A 20,951-nucleotide genomic window follows, 5' to 3' on the forward strand; every position below is an offset into this window, starting at 1 on the left:
AAGCGGATGAAAGCAGGCCACGGAGCCAGCAGTGGCAACTCTCCTGTCAGTCCTGTTCCATGCTGTGGCAGCTTTTTTCTTTTGCACTTTGCAATAAATCTTACTGCTGGTTACTCTTTGGGTCCTCACTGCCTTTATGAGCTGTAACATTCACCATAAAGGTCTGCAGCTTCACTCCTGAAACTAGCGTAGACTACAAGCCCATTGGGAGGAACGAACAACTCTGGACGTGCCATCTTTAAGAGCTGCGACACTCATTGCAAAGGTCTGCAGCTTCACTCCTGAAGCCAGCGAGACCATGAGCTCACAGGGAGGAATGAACAACTGTGGATGTTCCACCTTTATGAGCTATATAACACTGACTGCGAAGGTCTGCAGCTTCACTTCTGAAGCCAGCAGGACCATGAACCCACAGGGGAGGAACGAGCAACTCTGGATGCACCACCTTTAAGAGCTGTAACACTCAATGGCGAAGGTCTGTGCCTTCACTCCTGAGGCCAGTGCAGACCACTGAACCCACCAGAAAGAAGAAACTCCAGACGTGTCCAAACAGCTGAAGGAACAGACTCTGGACACACTATTTTTAAGAACTGTAAACACTGCGAGGGTCTGCGGCTTCATTCTTGAAGTCAGCGAGACCAGGAACCCACCGGAAGGAACCAATATCTGCACACATTCGTATCAGCTGTTTAAAATTCTTGGTGGGGGCCAGGAGCTGTGGCTTACGCCTGTAATCCCAGTACTTTGGGAGGCTGAGGTAGGTGGATCACGAAGTCAGGAGTTCGAGAACAGCCTGACCAACATGGTGAAACCCCTGTCTCTACAAAAAATACGAAAATTAGTAGGGCATGGTGGCATGTGCCTGTAATCCCAGCTACTTGGGAGGCTGAGGCAGGAGAATCGCTTCAACCCGGGAGGCAGAAGAGGTTTCCATGAGCCAAGATCGCGCCACTGCACTCCAGCGTGGGTGACAGAGCAACACTCAGTCTCAAAACAGAATTCTTCGTGGGACATTTAACTGAAAGGCTTAAACTGGCTGTTTAAGTCTATTTTAAGACACGGGGTCTCTGTCACCCTGTGCAGTGGCATGATTATAGCTCCCTGCAGCCTTGAACTCCTGGGCTCAAGCAATCCTCCTGCCTCAGCCTCCTGAGTAGCTGTGACTACAGGCATCCACCACCACACCCAGCTAATCTTATTTTTTTTGTAAAGACCTGGTTTCACCGTGTTGGTCAGTCTAGTCTCGTACTCCTGACCTCAAGTGATCTGCTTGCCTTAGCCTCCCAAAACGTTGGGATTACAGGCATGAGCCACTGTGCCCAGCCAGAAGGTGTTTTTTTAATGTGGCATTTAAAAATAAAAAGTTGGAATATACATCTGTTTTTGGGAGTATTCAATACTATTAAAGAAGATTAGTATGTTTGTGAAATACAGGGGAAAGCTTTTAATACAAGTATAGATAAATCTTAGTTTTTAAAACATAGGCAGATTTTATTAGATGTGTTAAGTAGTTAGTAAGTAGAACATGTGTTAGACACAGAAAGGAATAGAAAGTCCAGGATACCTAATGTTCCTAGCTACCAGGTATACATGAGACACCTGAGCATGAAATATTTGATACATTAAATGTCCAAGAGGCACTAAATACAGTGCAGAAAATATACACAAGCATGAAATAGTCATGCTATTCACTTCTGTCCCCAAGTGTCCTCTGTCCAAGAAACACAGTAAAACCCATGGTTGCTCCACAGGCCAATAGGCAAAGCTCAGCTCTTTGCCAGGCTTGCTTGTACCTGCATCTCGGACAGAGCAAGTGTGTGTCATTGGCGCAGGGCACCTTGCCTCTTTGAGTCTTCTTGCTCAAACCTCTCATTTTCAGCATCACCATCCACAGGAAAGTCAACATCACAGAGAGGGGTGGAGGTTGGGGCGGGTGGGGGACGGTGGCCCCTAAACATTGTATGAGGTAGGCTTTAGGTAGCAGGCATCTTCCACCAGATTTGCACCATCTCTTAACAGCGTTTACTTATCCCACCTCTTTCCTCTTGCTTTTCACTGTCTCTTTAAATTGATTTAAATAAACTAAGAGATTCAAGCATTTTAATTTGATCTGTGAGCTTTTCTGCTCACTGATCTCTGAGAGGTATTATACCTGGAGGCCATCGCATTTCCCACATGACAACAATTCATATCAAAATATGGAATCCATTTGGGGAGGTCAGGTGGATTGCTTCCCTTTTCCTCCTGAGAATGGATAGTCTCATATAGTCTTAGCCGTCCATGTGTTGAATGATCAACTTTGCTATTTATGTAGAACAGGTTTTAATCACACATACACTCCTTCCTGATACAATTCCCCATGTGTAAGCATCCACCTCCACCTTCCCTGCTCCATTGTTTATCCGACAGCCACGTAGTGAGTGCTCACCATGTGTGCCAGGTGCTATCCTAGATTCTGAGGGCTAAAAGGAAAAACACAATCCCTTCTGAAAGACACAGCTTTGGTAAATAAATTAACGTATTGAATGCAATGGCCCGGGGCAGTCATGGGCAGCTTGACTGATAACTCTAGTGAAATGTTGAGTTTTTGAATGACACAGGGCACATGATGTTAACTCAATTTTTCATTTTTCTTTTTTTTTTTTGAAATGGAGTCTCCCTCTGTCACCCAGGCTGGAGTGCAGTGGCGTGATCTCGGCTTACTACAACCTCTGCCTCCTAGGTTCAAGCGATTCTTCCATCTCAGCCTCCTGAGTAGCTGGGATTACAGGCGTGCACCATCACACCCGGCTATTTTTTTTTTTTTTTTTTGTATTGTTAGTAGAGACAGTGTTTCACCATGTTGGCCAGGCTGGTCTCGAACTCCTGACCTCAGGTGATCCATGTGCCTCAGCCTCCCAAAGTGATGGGATTACAGGCGTGAGCCACCGCTCACAGCCTATCTCAGATTTTAAAAGACTCTTCACTGCAAGAAACAAATGCAACTCTGGATGTCCTAAGCTTCAACAGAGGGCGTGGGGGTAAGGACATGAGAAGGACACAGGTGTATCTGGCTGAGGCCAAGGCAGGAAGAACCAGAGCCAGGGTACAGCCAGGGCAATCTGTACATGTGGCCTTTGTTCTCCTCTCTGCCGACCACCCCTCTCATTTCTCACTCCACATCTACTTGTCCATTCAACACATGTTTACTGAGTACTGGTTATGGGCCAGGCACTGTGCTAAATGCTGCATAAATATCATCAATCCCATGAAACAAACATGCAAAAAAGGGGGAGGTAGGCTCTACAATGATTAAGCCAGTTACAGAGCAGGTTAGCAGGGAATTGTCATAGAAGGAAAGAAGCTGTCAGGGGGAAATGCAGATGAGTTGAAGTTTTAAATCAGGTGATCAGGAAAGGTCTCTCTGAGAAGTGACATTTGCATAAAGACAGAAAGGAGGTGAGGGAGTGAACTGGGAGATTGTCTGGGGAGGGGTTCCAGGCAGATGAAGTAGCTGGGAGCAAGAAGGAAACACCATTGAGGGGGAAAGAGAAGATGATGTCAGGGAGGTGGATGTGTGGGGCTTTGCAAAGCACTGCCTGAGAAAAGGGGTGCCACCAGAGGGTTTTGGGGAGAGAAATGGCACAGTCAGACTTATAACACAAGCGCTCTGGTCACTGTGTTGAGAACAGACTAAGAGACAGAAAGAAGACTCTTCACTGCAAGAAACAAATGCAGAGTTAGGACAGCTCTGCCATTTGCTGTGTGACCTTGTACTCTGTGCCTCAATTTCTTCCATGTGTAAAAGCAGGAGATAATCATAGTCCTCACTGCACAGAGTTGGTACGAAGTGTAAGTTAGTTAACATGTGTAAAGCGCTTCCAACAGTGGCAGATAATAAGCACTGCATATGCTTTTGCTAATATTTTTATGGCTCCAATAAATATGATCGAGAAGTAGATGGCAGATGGGTTAGGTTAAGAAAATAGGCAATTTTTTTTATGATTTCATTTATTTCTTGGGGAAAGAGTTATTGACCTTGCTCTTCAAACAAACCTATAAAATACTCCCAAAGATGTAGAAATTGGTATTGTAGACACTTGATAGACATGAATTACCTGGGCAGACTGTAACTTGGGATTTGTTTTTGACATTTTTGTTCACGGACTTGTTAATTTGTAAAGTCAACACATTCAGGCTCCAAAAATGATAAACTAATGCTTAAATTGAAGCTCAATTCCCTTTCTTCATGAGCTCTTGTGTTGTGGGAGATGATCTCTACTGCTCTTGCTGTGTGAGTACACACCTGTGCGTGTACCTGTGTTTGTCTACCAGACACAATTCTTACTCAAAGCCTCTTTGTGGGAAAAACAAAACAAAACAAAACACCCAAACCTACTGATAGGCCTCAGTGACCAAAGACTAAAAACTTAACATTCCCTGACATAATCTTGACTACACCCTTTTGACACATTTGTGTTTCAGGGTTGCGATAACTCAGAGGGCCCCCAGTGAAGAGCTAAGTATCTCCTAACAACGTTAATGTCAACTAGAAACATTCCCAAACACAAATCATTGATTAATTTACTCTGGTACTAATTGAAATAGAGCAGAAACCAATGTCTTTAATTTATTTTATGACATGTTTTGATGGACTTTACCTACACAGAAGAGCTATGTGTTCTGGTTGGGGAACGACACTACAAGAAGCAGCATATGGTAGAATTAAGGACGCAGCCTTTGACATTAGACCTTATTTTAAATAATAGCTCTACCAGTGACCAGGACTGTAGGTAATTTAATTCTCTGAGGTTCAGCCTCTTCAAGTATAAGGTGGGGAAGGGCTCCAGGATCATGATGGATGATCCTAATTAAGGTTTGAGGCTTGCGCCTGCATAGGGAAGAATGAGTCCCTAAAGCCATTACCTGCTGGTTAAGACAAGTCTCATTAATTGTTCAGGAAAGTCTTCAGTTAAACTGAAGGTCTGGCGTACTGCAATTCCTGCAAGTTCTTAGTTTTTTTTTTTTTTTTTGAGACAGAGTCTCGCTCTGTCACCCAGGCTGGAGTGCAGTGGCACAATCTCGGCTCACTGCAAGCTCCACCTCCCGGGTTCACGCCATTCTCCTGCCTCAGCCTCTCCAAGTAGCTGGGACTACAGGCGCCCGCCACCACGCCCGGCTAATTTTTTGTCTTTTTAGTAGAGACGGGGTTTCACCGTGGTCTCGATCTCCTGACCTCGTGATCCGCCCGCCTCGGCCTCCCAAAGTGCTGGGATTACAAGCGTGAGCCACCGCGCCCGGCCGCAAGTTCTTAGTTATTATCAGCTTTGGCTGGTTAGAATCAGCTATGATAAACACGGGGTTCAATTTAGCTATCTGGAAGGTAAGTGCTGCTGCAAGTGGAAAGTTTGTCTTTAAGAATATGCGCTGCAATTTGCTTTATTCACTGATGATTATATTGATCGGATTTGTCTATGTTGATACTTGTAGGGGATGAAGGAGAGGGAGAAGTCAACGATGACAGCAAATTTCAGTGTAGAGCAACTGAGCGAATGGTGGTGCAGGAAACACAGGGAAGGGGAGCAGCTCGGAAGTGGGAATGGAGATAACATCATACTGTGGACATTCGGAATCCACAGAGTTGCGTGGAAATCCGATTTAACTTGCTCTCTCTCCCCATTTAAGATGCTTCTCAAGTAGCCTCACTCCCTAAAACAAACGGATATTTGGCCTTGAACCACGTTATTCTGCAGCCGCCATATTTTCTTGCAGGTGGAAGGCAGGCCCTTCCTGGAGTAAACAAACAAGATCGGGCTAGAGTGACAATCTTCCCTTTTATGGCCCGCATCTGGTTTATACCCTCTATTAATGGGGTCCTTCAAAATCCTCAGATGCCCTCCTCCCGCAGCGGTGGCCTCCACCTCCGGCCTGGCCCAGCTTACGTGGTCCAGCTTGTGCAAGACCCAATTCCAACTCCGGGTTTCCGGCTTTTGGCCACTCAGGACTGGACCTGGGACTGGAGCAGGTCGGCCCTGCAGGTGCTGGGCCTGGGGACTGAGGAAGCACAGAGATTCCCCGCCCCGTTCCCCGCCCCACTCCCAGCCCTCGGGATGCAGGGCGCGTGCTGCTACGCCGCGGCTCAAGCCCCGCCCCCACCGTCCCCACTGTCCGCTCTCACCTCTCCAAGGACACTGCGCACGCGCCACGGCGCCCCGCCTTTCTCCCCGACCTGCCGCGCCTCCGGGGCGCAGCGCGCAAGCAACCGCGTTTGCGGCGAGACCTGGCCGCTGTGTCCCGCGGCTTGCGCTCACTTGTGGACCCCGCGGACCTTCGGGAGATCGGTGAGGATCTTTGGGAAGTATTGTTATTATTTTCTGCCACTTTTAACTTTTAGGGATTATTTAGGAGTTTCATGGCGGTCTGCTTTTCGTCTCCGCGATTCAGCCGGGCCTTTAGGCCGTGTGGTCGGTGCTTTTCTCGTTGGGTATTTTCTGCTTAAAAGAAGCTGTGGATGCGCGGAGCCCCTGAGCTCCTGAGGCAAGGACTTACCCTTGTAGCATAGTGTTTCCTGGTGGTTTTGTTGCTCCAGCTCTTTAAAAGCCTCCTTTACTCAGTGCCGCGTCGAGTTAAGAACTGTGGGCAAGATCCCAAGCCCGCTGCCCTTCCCCGTTTTATGGGAAGTTAATTCTTTCTTTTTTTTTTCAGGGGGGGTTCTCGCTGTGTCGCCCAGCCTGGAGTGCAGTAGCCTGAATATGTCTCATTGCAGCCTCTGCCTCCTGGGCTCAAGCCATCCTCCCACTTCAGCCTCCCAAGTAGCTGGGATTACAGGTGCATGCCACCATGCCCGATTTTTGTGTGTGTGTGTGTGTGTGTGTGTTTTAATAGAATATGGGTTTCACCATGTTGACCAAGCTGTTCTCGAACTCCTAACCTCAGGTAATCCGCCCGCCTGGGCCTACCAAAGTACTGGGCTTACAGGCGTGAGCCACTTTCCCTGGCTTAATTCTTTAAACAGAATAAACGGGGTACGCATTGCTTTCATCTTGTTAGGCTCACTGCATACAGGATACTTTTCTGTAAGAAAATAGGAGCTGTTTTTCCAAAGGTGCCATGTCACATGTGATTTTGACTTGAGTTTCCGTATGTTTTCCCCTTCTGCCCTCCTAACGAGAACTGTGAGTTGGATGCAGAAGTTTCTAAAAAAAAAAAAAATTGAGTATTGAAATTGGCTGTTGCAACGGGGAAGAAAAGCAGCACCCCACCTCCCCTCAAAAGAGACATTAAAGTAGTTGGATTAAGGGCACGGGAGTATTTGCTTCCCGATTTAGTGATGATGTGAGTGCTTAATGAAATGACTAACACGTTCCCTGATTATAGAGCTGGTCAGTGGATCTTGCTGAGTTACTTGTGGACCTATGTGAAATGATCGGCATCTGTTCAGGGTTTACTATGTGCTAAGCACCTTTACATGTGACATCCATTGAATGCTCACAAAACCCCCAGGAAATTGGTATCAGTGTTATCCTCATGGTACAGTGAAGGATACCCAGACAGGTTGCGTAGCCTGCAGGTTGGACACACTTCTTTCTGACTGCTGGAGAGCTGTGCTTTTAACGACCGCTGATCCAGCTTGTTTTCCCCAGATGCAGGCCTGGGGTAGTCTCCCTTCTGGACTGAGAAGAGAAGAATGGAGAAGGGCTCCTTCCCATTGTGAGTGGACAGTAAATGGGTATGGAGTAGCCAGGAGCTTCTGGAAACCAGAGTTCCTTTCCTCAGCTGAAAAGAGCCCTAAGAGTAGACTGCCTGGGATGGCGTGGGGGATGGGAGGATCACTGGACCTGTGGGCCAGAAACTTGGGTTTGAGTCCCAGCTCAGGCTTTGCTGAGTTGTGTGACTGTCAGAAAGTCATCCAACCTCTGTGGGCCTTATTTTCAGTGATAGGACCTGTGGGGAGATAGGACCTGTGGGGAATGATTACCTTTTAGTCCCATCCTATGACAATATGGTTTGTCTTTAAAGCCAGGTTAGCACTGACTTCTCATTCTTGTGTTTTCAGAGTGCCTTTGCATTGGTTTGGCTTTGGCTACACAGCACTGGTTGTTTCTGGTGGGATCGTTGGCTATGTAAAAACAGGTATGGTTTTGTTGTTACTTAGTCTCTGAACATCTTCACGTTATTCCACTGAAATGTGAGTGCCCGTGTCCCTGAGAAGCAATCTCGTTTGACTCAGCTTTGCTGTAGGTCCCCAAGCTGGAGTGCAGGCTTCCTTGTCAGTCTTGCAGCTCCTGCACTTGCCTTTTGGTTATCTGGTGAAGTCGAGCCAGGCCTCTTGTGGAATTACTTGTTTTTGCCTCTTTATCTAAAGGTAGGCAGTGGTGGTTGCAGTTTGTTATTATTGTTGACTGCCATTCAACAGCCATGACTCCCAAGTGCCATCTCTGGGCTTAAGTAGGAGGAAACCTCTGGCCCACACAGACTGGTATTTTGAAGTTTCCTCATTAGGCCAGGCAGGGGTGTGTCAGTGGCTGTGCTTGTTTTTGCCCCCTATTCCTTGCCTGCATTCCCACCCCAATCCCTGCACCAGATTTCTTATTCTTCACCAGACTTCTTATTCTCCTGATCTTCTATTTTTTTTAACTGCCTGGCCCTATTTCCCTCTCCTTTTGTGATTTGCTGGAGGCCCTGCGTGTACACAATTCCAGCACTTCACGGTTGATCAGGCCTGATTAGAAAGTGTTTTACTTGAGCAAGTTAGAGAAAACGCCACACTTTGAGACGAATTAAGAGTCTGTTTATTTAGCCGGCGGCTAAGAGACGGCTAACGCTCAAAGTTCTCTCGGCCTTGAAGAAGGGGCTAGATTTTCTTTTATACTTTGGTTTAGAAAGGGGAGGCGGGGGTCTAGTTAAAACAATTTTACTGAAGTAAAGTAGGCAAAAAAGTTAAAAGGATAAACGGTTACAGGAAAGTAAACAGTTCCAGGTGCAGGGGCTTTAAGACTATTACAAGGTGATAGACGCCGGGCTTTGGGCGTTATCAGTCGGACGAATTCCTGGGAACTGCGGATATAGCTCGCCACAGTATCTTATCAGTTAATTGCATTCTTGGATGTGCTGGGAGTCAGCTTGCACAAGTTAAGTCCTTGAGGAAGGCTGCCAGTGAAAGAGCCAAGAAGGAGTCTGTCTGGCTCTCTTAGGTAAGGGAGAGTCAATTCAGCTGGAAACAAGGATAGGTGATTAAAGGAAAGGGAGAGTCTAAAAACAGGATTAGTAAAAACAAGGTTAGGCATTGCAAAAGAAGGCCTAGCCATAGTTCCATCTAAGGAGGGAAGATGGCCCTCTTTCCTTTCCTTAGATGGAAGTACCCTGCCTATTAGAGAAGAGAAAAATGGGGTGGGAAGACCCTGACTTCTCTGAGAAGATAGCACACTCTCCGTAATGCCTTCCTGCTTGAGTCCACCTTGGCTATGAGCTGCGCTGAGAGTTCTCTGTGCTGTCCACCTTTGTAGGGCGGGGGGTCTGATGGATTCCGTTAGTGAAATAAGTGTGTGACATTACAATGCAAGCTGTGTTTGCTTCCCTCTAGGCAGGGCGCCGTCCCTGGCTGCAGGGCTGCTCTTCGGCAGTCTAGCCGGCGTGGGTGCTTACCAGCTGTATCAGGATCCAAGGAATGTTTGGGTTTTCCTAGGTATGTCTGCTCCAGCGTCTCCTTAGGGCAATCGTGTATCTGGAATATTCTTTTCCAAAAGACCCTGGTTTGGTGGGATGGAGCGAGTTCTTCCCACTTAATTTACGACAGTTTCACTGCTTCTCCAAGTCCAAGTCCTCAAAGTTTTAAAATAGGAGAAGGGTGGTGGCAGGAATTGTCCTGGTTCCTGTTTATCGTTTTTGTAGATAATATGGAAAGATTTCCATACCTCGTGAATTGTGTGACTCTCAGAAAATCATCCTCTGTGGGCCTTATTTTCAGTGTTTACCCAGTAGAATTAGCATCAAACTTGTATTACCCGTATTTACCTAGTAAAATCAGCATTAAACTTGAGTAAGACAAATATGTGTCAACCGTTGAGGTTTTCCGCCGAAGACCATTGGCCTCAGCATCACTGAAATATCACGTATCTGGGTTAGGTTTGCATCTGCGTTACGTTTTTCCCATTTGAAAATCACCTCTTTAGCAGTCAGCTAAATAAATATATAAGACATAGGCCATGCTTTCAAGGAGCTTTCAACTGACTTCACTGGGGAAGTAAGACATGAGCATAGAAGCAGGACTGGAAAGGTACCCTGTGAGCGGCACGGACAGTGAGGACAGTGAGTGGTGTGGGGGACATAAGAGTCCTCCTTATCAGAGTGGCTTTCAGTACATTTCTGTGGGGCTCCACCCATGTGTCAGACACTGCTAGGAGTGTGGGTTCCTTGCAGTCTCTACAAACTCCGTGTGAGAATGAGTGCCATGTGGGAGGGAGAAGCTGGGTGATCTGTACACATCAGCTGGGGTTGGAAAGGGAGGTCAGTGATGGCTAATGGGGTGTGCTGGGGAAGGAGGTGCGTCCAGGTCCCAGCTCTGCCTAACAGCTCCCTCCCTCATGCTCCAGAATGACTTTGAGCCTGCTTTTTCCCTTTCTCTGATCCTACTCCACTCAGCAAATGACCTCATGCCTATTGTAGAGAAAAAACAGCAGCCATCAGGTGGGGACTCCTGGAGCCTTTAATCTCCAAGCCTCCCCTCGTCCTGTTTCCCTCCTCTCCAACACCAGTGTCTTCCTCTGGGCTTCGGGTGTCTTCTCCCTGACCTTCTCCAGACCTTTACACTGACCAGGATCTTGTCTTGTATTTGTATTCCTCCTTTTAGGTGGATCCCCGCATTGATATTCATATATGCTTATCTCCTTCCCCTTCATAAACTACTTTTTTTTTTTTTTTTTTTGAGACAGAATCTCACTGTGTCGCCCAGGCTGGAGTGCAGTGGTGCGGTCTTGGCTCACTGCAACCTCCGCCTCTTGGATTCAAGCGATTCTCCTGCCTCAGCCTTCTAGGTAGCTGGGATTACAGGAACCTCCCACCACGTCGGCTAATTTTTGCATTTTTAGCAGGTACGGGGGTTTCGCCATGTTGTCTGGGCTGGTTTGGAACTCCTGACCTCAGGTGATCTGCCCGCCTTGGCCTCCCAAAGTGCTGGGATTATAGCCATGAGGCACCACGCCCAGCCAAGAGGGAAAGAGGGAGGGAGTGGGAGGCCAAAAGCCTACAGCACCTGGTATTTCCCCGAAGGTGGGGTGGTAGTCTCCCATCCAAGTACCATGCAGGACCGGACTGACCCTGTTTAGCTTCTGGGATCAGACAAGATCGAGCGCATTCAGGGTGGTATGGCGGTGGACCACAAACTTCTTAAAGATCATTTACATGGCTGGGCACGGTGGCTCATGCCTGTAATCCCAGCACTTTGGGAGACCGAGGCAGGCGGCTCACCTGAGGTCGGGAGTTCGAGACCAATCTGACCAACTTGGAGAAACCCCCGTCTCTACTAAAAATACAAAATTAGCCGGGCATGGTGGCTGGCACCTGTAATCCCAGCTACTCAGGAGGCTGAGGCAATAGAATCGCTTGAACCTGGGAGGTGGAGGTTACGGTGAGCCGAGATGATGCCACTGCACTCCTGGGCAACAAGAGCGAAACTCCATTTCAAAAAATAAAGTTTATGCTTCCTCTCCCATCACACGTGATCAGCCCGTTTCAGTCTCCGTTTCTGTCCCTGTGTTTGTGGAATAGCTCTCCCTGAGGCTGCCAGTGACCTGTGTTTGTACAAAATCCAATGTACATTTTTCAGTCCTCATTTTACTTGGCCATTTAGCAGTTCTCAGCACGGCTGACCAATCATTTTCCATTCTCCTGGTTTCCCTTTTTGTCCTCATTCTCTTTTGGCAACCCATTTTCCTTTTTGGCCACTAGATATTGAAGTTCTTCAGGCTCTTTTTATCTACTCACTTGGCAGTTTCATTGAAGCCTATGTCTTTAATTTCCACCAATACACAAATGACACAAATGTCCCTCTCCTCCAGGCTGGACTCTCATGTATTCATCTGCCCACTTTCCTTCAGATGTCTCCAGGAATCTGCCCGGACCTAACCTCATGGCCACACACTCCCCCTGTCTTCTGTTCTCCATCCGTTCGGTTCTTGATTGCTCTCTTTCCCTTCCACCACCCCCTTTCTGACTAATTCATCAGCAGGTCTAGTCGACACTACCCCCAGCCCTTATCCTGAGTTGTCCTCTTTTTCATCTGCACAGCCATCGTCCTAGTCCCAGTTATCCCCTCTTTCTTACCTGCATTCCCAAGGACGTTCCTTAGCTGGTATCCCCATGTACCCTCTAGCTTCCCTGAAGTTTGTTCTCTATTGTATAGCTAGAATTACGCTTTCAAAATGCAACTCTGGGCCAGGTGCAGTGGCGCCCGCCTGTAGTCCTAGCACTGTGGGAGGCCAAGGCAGGCGGATTGCCTGAGCTCAGGAATTCGAGATCACCTTGGGCAACATGGTGAAACCCTGCCTCTACTAAAATTAAAAAAGACTTGAGGATTGCTTGAACCCAGGAGGTAGAGGTTGTAGTGAGCTGAGATCATGCCACTGCACTCCAGCCTGTGTTGCAGAGTAAGACTCTGTCTCAAAAAATAATAATAATAATAATAATGCAACTCTGTTCATGCGTCCCTCTACTTAGTATCCTTTAATAGCTTCTCATTGCTCTTATGATGAAAATCCAATCCTTAGTATGGCCTTGAAGGCTCCATGTGGTCTGTTGCCTCTTACTCACAAACTGCATGTTGACTTCTGTGCCACACTGCCCTTTTAGGGTGAATGTTCCATGCTCCCTGTCACCACAGGGCCCCTGCATGTACTGTCCCCTCTGCCTGGAAAGGGAATTCCCATCCTTCAGCTTATTAACTCCTGCTGTAATTTCGGATTTCAGTCAGTCCTCACTTCCTTGGCTAAAAGCCTTGCATGATCTCCCTGAATAGGTTGATCCCCGTGTTGAGCTTTTTTGTGTAGCATCAGTTATACTTGAAGCACACATTGTACCTTGTTTTTCTTTGTGTGATTGTTTAAAGTCTGTCCCATCAGACCTGAAGCACTGTAAAAGGGCAAAGACAGTTATGATTACCTTTGTATTCTCCAGCTGCTAGCACAGCGCTTGACATGTAGTAGGTGCTTTGACAGATACCCAGTGGGAATTGAGTGCAGGGTAGAGGAAACAGCATCTGCAGGGCGTGAGAAACAACAGCATTTTGGAGAAAACTAACACATTGATGGCTAAAGTATGGGTTTTGCAGAAGATGAGTGGTAAGAGATGAGGCTGGTAGGGCAGGCAGGGCCCAGGCTGTGAAGGGCCCTATTTGGCCAATATTGGTACTTGGACTCATAGGATGTGGGCAGCCAGTAATCTCCCCCGACTTGGGGAAGGAGGAATAAGCATAGGATGAGGGGTGAGCCTTGAGAGATGGGTGGGGCTTGGTCTACTTCTGATTCCCCTGTGTAGAAGACTAATGAGTTTTGACCCTTCTTTGTATCTTTTTCAGCCGCTACATCTGTTACTTTTGTTGGTGTTATGGGAATGAGATCCTACTACTCTGGAAAATTCATGCCTGTAGGTTTAATTGCAGGTGCCAGGTACTTTCATTCTATTACTCTTCTTTACCATGTAGAGTTGAGTTTATTCCCCAGAATACCTTATGCATTCAAAACCTTACTTGTTTCAGGATATCTGATGCTATGCATCAGCTGACGTTTGATTTATACACTAATAGGAGATGCTTCAAAAACAATAGTTGATTTAATGTCAAAATGACATGAGTATATCCATTCACTATGGAGATGGCTTTGTTCTCTGGTCCTAGCTCCTTCCTATATGGTGGCAGAAGTGTTAGTGCAAAGCTGTGACTGCAGCCTTTTGTGTGACTTGCAGGGGATGTGTGGGGGTCCCATATTTCTTAGATGTGTAGGTGTCTTTTATAGAAGATTTTGCTAAAAGGGAATTTTGATTGAATCCTGTTTTCTAATTTTGATTATAATACCTAAACCAAATTGTGGTTTTTAAAAAATTTAGTTGTAGGCCAGGCATGGTGGCTCACACCTGTAATCCCAGCACACTGGGAGGCCACGGCGGGCATATCACCTGAGGTCAGGAGTTCGAGACCAGCCTGGCCAACATGGTGAAACTCCTCTCTATGAAAAATACAAAAATTAGCTGGGTGCAGTGGCACACGCCTGTAATCCCAGCTACTTGGGAGGTCGAGGCAGGAGACTCCCTTGAACCAGGGAGGCAGAGGTTGCGGTAAGTTGAAATCGTGCTGCTGCACTGCAGCCTGGGCAACAGAGTGAGTGAGAGTCCGTCTCAAAAAAAAAAAAAGAAAGGTTCAGTTGTTAAGTGTGATAAAGACATCCTGAAGGCAGGGGAATTTAAAAAAAAATTTTAAAAACCCGTTTTCGAGAAAGATTACATACTCTACTCTGATCATAGTCGTGATGCTGCCAGTATAATATTTCATACCTGAAGCAAAAGAGTCAGTGTGGAGCAAGGTCTAGAACAGTAAACTGAGAGGCTGGAGAGTCTACCATTAATCGGATCTGTGATGGTGGGGAGGCCTTGCTCTCTCTTGCCTCCATTTCTTCATCTCTTCAAATTATTGGCAGTTGGATTAGGATCCAGCTCATGTGTGCTATTTTAAGATCTCAGTGTGAGACTGTCCCTTGGCTTGCTTTTTTTCTGGTTCCTCCAGGGATGGAAATTTTACCTCTGACCACTCTTGCCTTAGTACCTCCTCCCCCACGCAGTTGTGAGGAACCTGTTGAGTTGAGGAACCTGTGTTTTAGTTCCTTAAAAACACAGTTGCCTGTTCTGTCCTTTACCTGATGTTTTCTATCTTATTTGTTTTAAACAGTTTGCTGATGGCCGCCAAAGTTGGAGTTCGTATGTTAATGACATCTGATTAGCAGAAGTCATGTTCCAGCTTGGACTCATGAAGGATTAAAAATCTGCATCTTCCACTATTTTCAATGTATTAAGAGAAATAAGTGCAGCGTTTTTGCATCTGACATTTTACCTAAAAAAAAAAAAAAAAGACACCAAACTAACTTGGCAGAGGGGTGGAAAATCAGTTGTTAACATTATAACCCTACAGAGGTGGCGAGCATGTAACACGAGCTTATTGAGACCCTCATAGAGATTGATTCTTGTGTATTGATGTTCTCTCTTCTTTCTGTATCTATAGGTAAATCTCAAGGGTAAAATGTTAGGTGTTGACATTGAGAACCCTGAAACCCCATTCCCTGCTCTGAGGAACAGTGTGAAAAAAATATCTTAAAAGATTTAGAATATCTGTTCTTTTGCTCATCTTAGACCACAGACTGACTTTGAAATTATGTTAAGTGAAATATCAATGAAAATAAAGTTTACTATAAATAATATTTCCTATGGTGTCTTCATTGCCAGAGCTGGTCTAGTTCATAGAATGAGATGTTGCTAGATATAGAAACTTGAAAGTATTTTGTTGATACTTAGAAATTACCTATTTTGAGTAATTTAAGCACCAAGGAAAGTTATTTGATTGTACATTGCATTGAAGCTTGTTTCAAAAATGATCTCTGAGGATTTTTGTTTATTTTTTAAGAGACAGGGTCTTTCTCTGCCACCTAGGCTGGAGGGCAGTGGTACAGTCATATGTCACTGTAGCCTCAAACTCTTGGGTTCAGTCATCCCACTTCAGCCTCCTGAATAGCTGGTACTACTGGTGCATACCACCTCGCTAATTTATTTTATTTTTTTGTAGAGATGGGGTCTTGCTCTGTTGCCCAGGCTTGTATCAAACTCCTGGCCTCATGCGATTCTCTCTCCTTGGCCTACCAAAGTGCTGGGGTAATGAGCATGAGCCACTGTACCTGGCCACTGAGGATTTCTAAGATTAGGACTGTGTAGCAAAAAAAGAAGAAAAAAAGTGTTTTGTTGTTGTTGTTAATTAGTTCGTATATAATTGTGAATCTAGAATACCCATCTAGAGCTTGAATCACCTAGTTTGGTCTCCACATTGGACACATTTACTGGATACTGGTATGTTTTTAGTTCACTTTATTCATGTTTCAACGTGAAGAACTAACGCAATCTGGTGCCCCTTGCTTTAGTTTTCATTCGGTAAGGAGTTTTAGTTTTCATTAGGTAAGGAGCCGGGCACGGTGGCTCACGCCTGTAATCCCAACACTTTGGGAGGCCGAGTTGGGTGGATCACCTGAGGTCAGGAGTTTGAGACCAGCCTGGCCAACATGGTGAAACCCTGTCTCTACTAAAAATTCAAAAATTAGCTAGGTGTGGTGGCACACGCCTGTAATCCCAGCTATTCAGGAGGCTGAGGCAGGAGAATTGCTTGGATGTGGGAGGTGGTGATTGCAGCGAGCTGAGATCGCGCCACTGCACTCCAACCTGGGCGACAGAGTGAGACTCCATCTCAAAAAAAGAAAAAAAGATATTTGCTACTGATTTACCCTAACTGATATTGGTTGAGTTTAGAGTATAATTCAGACACTTTATGTATTTGCATAAGCCCCTTGATGGTGGTCCTAGTTTTCCATCCTTTTTTATAGGACTCTGGACAATTAAGGGCACTTGTGGTGCAGTGGTAGAGGCATCAGAAGGCCACAGACCATCCAAAGCTACCATCCTCCCAGGCTTCCATAACTAAGATTTTGAGACTCAATGTTGGCCATTTTTTCACGTGTCATGGAGTGTTTCCAAAGGGCACGCATTTTTGCCACCTTCAGTCCTAGAGGAGGACCTGGCTCCTCCTGAATGACAAGGTTCCCTGAACGTGGGAATTAGTTCAGGTGCCAGGTAGATCCCCGTGTGACTATTTGATCCCCAGCAGTCAGCCTGGAAAATTCTAAGGCTGCCCACAGATGAGAGGCAGGAGGCTTCATAGCCCTTGCCAAGTCCCCTAATCCCTGCTTCTCTGCAAACATCCCTGAGTATTTACTGCCTGAGAGTTGTGCTGGGTCCTAGCAGTGCAAAGAACAAGCCATGATGCTTGCCCTTCTGGAGTCTAGTGGAGGAGATGGACCTCTAAACAAAGGCAGTATAGAAATAAGTGTATAATGGAGGTAGATCCATATTACTGTGGGGGCACAAGGAGGGAGTGGGCATTTCTGTTTAGGGAGTCAAGGTAGGCTTCACAAAGGAACCAATAGTTAAACTGAGTCTTGTCAGTTGATTCATGAGTCAGCTGACATGAACTCCTTTAGTGAGTTGTCTATGAGGAATTCATAGGTAAGGACGGGGCAAATGTCTCAGGTAGAGGGAGCAATATATACAGTGCCTCAAAGGCATGAAACTATGTAGTACAACTGGGTTCAACCATTTCCTTAGAGATATAATTCTTTTTTCTTTTTTTTTTGGAGATGGAGTATGGCTCTTGTTGCCCAAGCTGCAGTGCAGTGGTGCGATCTCAGCTCATTGCAGCTTCCACCTCCGGGGTTCAAGCAATTCTCCTGCCTTAGTCTCCTGAGTAGCTGGAATTGCAGGTGTGCACCACCACACCCGGCTAATTTTTTGTATTTTTAGTAGAGATGGGGTTTCACCATGTTGGCCAGGCTGATCTCGAATTCCTGACCTCAGGTGATCCACCCGCCTCGCCTTCCAAAGTGCTGGAATTACAGGCGTGAGCCACCGCACGGGGCCAAGATCTAATTCTTTTTAATGGCTTTTAAGTTGTACAGATGTTTACTGTTTAGTTTCTTATTCCCCTACTGATAGAAATATGTCTTGTTTAATGCCTTTGATAGCCGGGAGCAGTGGCTCACGTTTGTAATCCCAACACTGGGAGGCCGAGGTGGGCAGATCCCCTGAGGCCTTTGATATTACAAAGGATGGTGTACCAAGAAATATCCTCATGGAAATCCCCGTGAACATGTGCAAAGGAATCTGTAGTTTACATTCCTAAATGCTGAGCATCTCAGCATTTAAAATTGTGATTGCCCTCAGAAAAGGATGCACCAATTTACCCTCCCACTAGTGGTGGCTAACTTTGTGGAATTGGACTTTTTAAAAATCTTTGACACAGTAAGCTGGAAGTCTGCAAACTTTCTGTAAAGGGCCAGATAGTGAATATTTTAGGCTTCGCAGGCCATCTGTGTCCCAGCTGCTCACCTCTGCCTTTGTAGAATGAAAGCAGCCACAGCCAATCGGTAAACGAGTGTGACTGTTCCAATAAAACTGTACGTATGGGCCCTGAAATCTGGATTTCATATGATTTCTACGTATCACAAAATAGTAGTCTTACTTTGATTTTTTTCAACCATTTCAAAATGCAAATCTATTCTTAGCTTGCTATCTGCACAAAAACAGGCAATGGACTAGAATTGGCTCGCTGACCATAGTCATACCTGTAAGAGTTAAAGAAAGAAGAAAGATGAAACGCAGCTTTGCAGTCAGTCAGATTTTCTTTAGTTAAAACCTGAGAGACCTCCTGGCTAATTTCAGTTAGGAGCATTTTCTCTTACAGACCCTGCACTTGATGGATTACCTGGCACCGCCCAAATTGATAAACTGGCTCATCTGATCTTGTGGCCCCTGTCCAGGAACTGACTCAGTGCAAGAGGACAGCGTGCACTCCTTATGACTTAATCTCCCACCGGACCAAGCAGCACTCCTGACTCACTGGCTGCCCCTGGCACACCAGGTTATCCTTAAACACTTCGATCCCTGAATGCTCTGGGAGACTGATTTGAGTACCAATAAAACTCCAGTCTCCTGCATGGCTGGCTCTACGTGAATTACTCTTTCTCTATTGCAATTCCCTGTCTTGATAAATCAGCTCTGTCTAGGCAAAGGGCAAAGTGAACCCATTGGGCCATTACAGGATTTTGTGTCTTTGGAAGCACTTCACATTTTTATTCCTTTTTTTTTTTTTTTTTTTTTTTTTGATGGAGTCTCCCTTAGTCACCCAGGCTGGAGTGCAATGGCGCGATCTTGGCTCACCACAACCTCTGTCTCCCAGGTTCAAGTGATTCTCCTGCCTCAGCCTCCTGAGTAGCTGGGATTACAGGCATGTGCCACCACATCCAGCTAATTTTGTATTTTTAGTAGAGACAGGGCTTCTCCATGTTGGTGAGGCTGGTCTCGAACTCCCAACCTCAGGTCGGGACTTCTCACCCAGGCTGGAGTGCTGTGGCACCATCTGGGCTCACTGCAGCCTCCTCCTCCTGGGTTCAAGTGATTCTCCTGTTTCAGCATCCCGAGTAGCTGGGACTACAGGCGTGTGCCACCACACCCGGCTCATTTTGTATTTTTAGCAGAGATGGTGTTTCACCACGTTGGCCAGGCTGGTCTCAACCTCCTGACCTCAGGTGATCCACCCACCTTGGCCTCTCAAAGTGCTGGGATTACAAGCGTGAGTCACGGCCGCAACTGGCCATTCATGCATTCATTCATGCATTCATCTTAGTATGGACTCATGGATATTTCTTTTTTCTTTGGGTTGTAATACTTATTAATTTTCTTTTTTTTTTTTTTTTTTGAGATGGAGTCTCGCTTTGTTGCCCAGGCTGGAGTGCAGTGGCATGGTCTTGGCTCACTGCAACCTCCGCCTCCCAGGTTCATGCCATTCTCCTGCCTCAGCCTCCCGAGGAGCTGGGACTACAGGCGCCCACCACCACGCCCGGCTAATTTTTTGTATTTTTAGTAGAGACGGGGTTTCACCATGTTAGCCAGGATGGTCTCGATCTCCCGACCTCATGATCCGCCCACCTTGGCCTCCCAAAGTGCTGGGATTACAGGCATCAGCCACCGCGCCCGGCAATACTTAAATTTTCTTGCTCAAATTGTTGCAGCTTTGGCCATTGGAAACTCAGTTGACCTCTGTGTCCCTCTGGCATAGCCAAAGGGTTTGTGTGTTTGGGGAACTTCCTTATTGTCTGGCACTACAAGACGTTCTAGGCTCATCTTGTGTATTTCCTGTCCTAGTACTAGAATCAGCCATTTCTCCAAGTAGCCCTGGTTCCTTTTATTGAACAGTGGTAGTGGACACCAATATCTGGACACCAATATCTGAGTGCTAGGTATGCTTATTGCTACTTGGCTGAAATCTACTTAAAACATTTTTTTACGTTATTCTTTTTCTAGCTCCCTAAATTAAATGCTTAAATTCAGCATATTTTCCATGCCCGTTTTTTTTTTTTTTTTTTCCACAAATAAACCATGCGCATACTTTTTTTCTGAGATCTGTTTTGGCTAGATGTGCAATGGCACAATCTTGGCTCCCTGCAACCTCCACCTCCTGGGTTCAAGCAATTCTCCTGTCTCAGCCTCCCAGGTAGCTGGGATTACAGGTTGCTCACCATGACTCATAATGTTTTTGTATTATTAGTGGAGACGGGGTTTCACCATTGTTGGCCAGGCTGGTCTCGAACTCCTTACCCCAGGTAATTCTGGAAAAAGAAAAACTGTGGAGACAGTAACAAGGTCAATGGTGGCCAGAGGTTCAGGGCAAGATAGGGAAGGATGAATAGGGAGAGGACAGGATTTTGAGGGAGTGAAACAATTCTTATGATACTATTATGGTGGATACATGTCCTTATATATTTTGTCAAAACCCATGGTGTACAACACAAGAGTGAACCCTAATATAAACTACAGACTTTAATTAATAACTATCAATACTGGCTTATCAGTTGTTAGAATTATCTACATGAATGCAAGATGTTGATAATAGGGAAAATCGGGGAGGGGCAGATAAAGGGGCATATGGGAACTCTACTTTCTGATCAATATTTTCATAAACCTAAAATGGCTTTTTTTTTTTTTTTTTGAGACGGAGTCTCGCTCTGTCACCCAGGCTGGAGTGCAGTGGCACTATCTCACTGCACTGCAACCTCTGCCTCCCGGGTTCAAGCAATTCTCCCACCTCAGCCGCCCAAGTAGCTGGGATTACAGGCGCC

At 46.1% G+C, this 20,951-nt stretch overlaps 1 protein-coding gene across 4 annotated transcripts; it reads left to right on the forward strand.

Moving 5' to 3' along the window:
• The first annotated feature begins 6,190 nt into the window (after positions 1 to 6,190).
• Positions 6,191 to 20,748, forward strand: TMEM14B (transmembrane protein 14B). 4 transcript variants are annotated; one of them, XM_058432626.1, is made up of 6 exons: positions 6,191 to 6,320; positions 7,623 to 7,689; positions 8,036 to 8,112; positions 9,563 to 9,664; positions 13,550 to 13,640; positions 18,518 to 20,748. In XM_058432626.1, the coding sequence occupies exons 2-6, from the start codon at positions 7,667 to 7,669 to the stop codon at positions 18,528 to 18,530; spliced, it is 306 nt and encodes a 101-aa protein (XP_058288609.1). In that variant the 5' UTR covers positions 6,191 to 6,320; positions 7,623 to 7,666; the 3' UTR covers positions 18,531 to 20,748. The 4 variants fall into 4 exon arrangements, with proteins under 4 accessions (XP_058288609.1, XP_031996981.1, XP_058288608.1 ...); XM_032141090.2 differs by lacking the exon at positions 18,518 to 20,748 and adding an exon at positions 14,912 to 15,437; XM_058432625.1 differs by lacking the exon at positions 18,518 to 20,748 and adding an exon at positions 6,685 to 6,807 and having other exon boundaries at positions 13,550 to 14,886.
• Positions 20,749 to 20,951: the final 203 nt, after the last annotated feature.

The sequence above is a fragment of the Hylobates moloch genome, unplaced genomic scaffold (assembly GCF_009828535.3).
Source record: "Hylobates moloch isolate HMO894 unplaced genomic scaffold, HMol_V3 SCAFFOLD_20, whole genome shotgun sequence".
Classification (NCBI taxonomy): Eukaryota; Metazoa; Chordata; class Mammalia; order Primates; family Hylobatidae; genus Hylobates; species Hylobates moloch.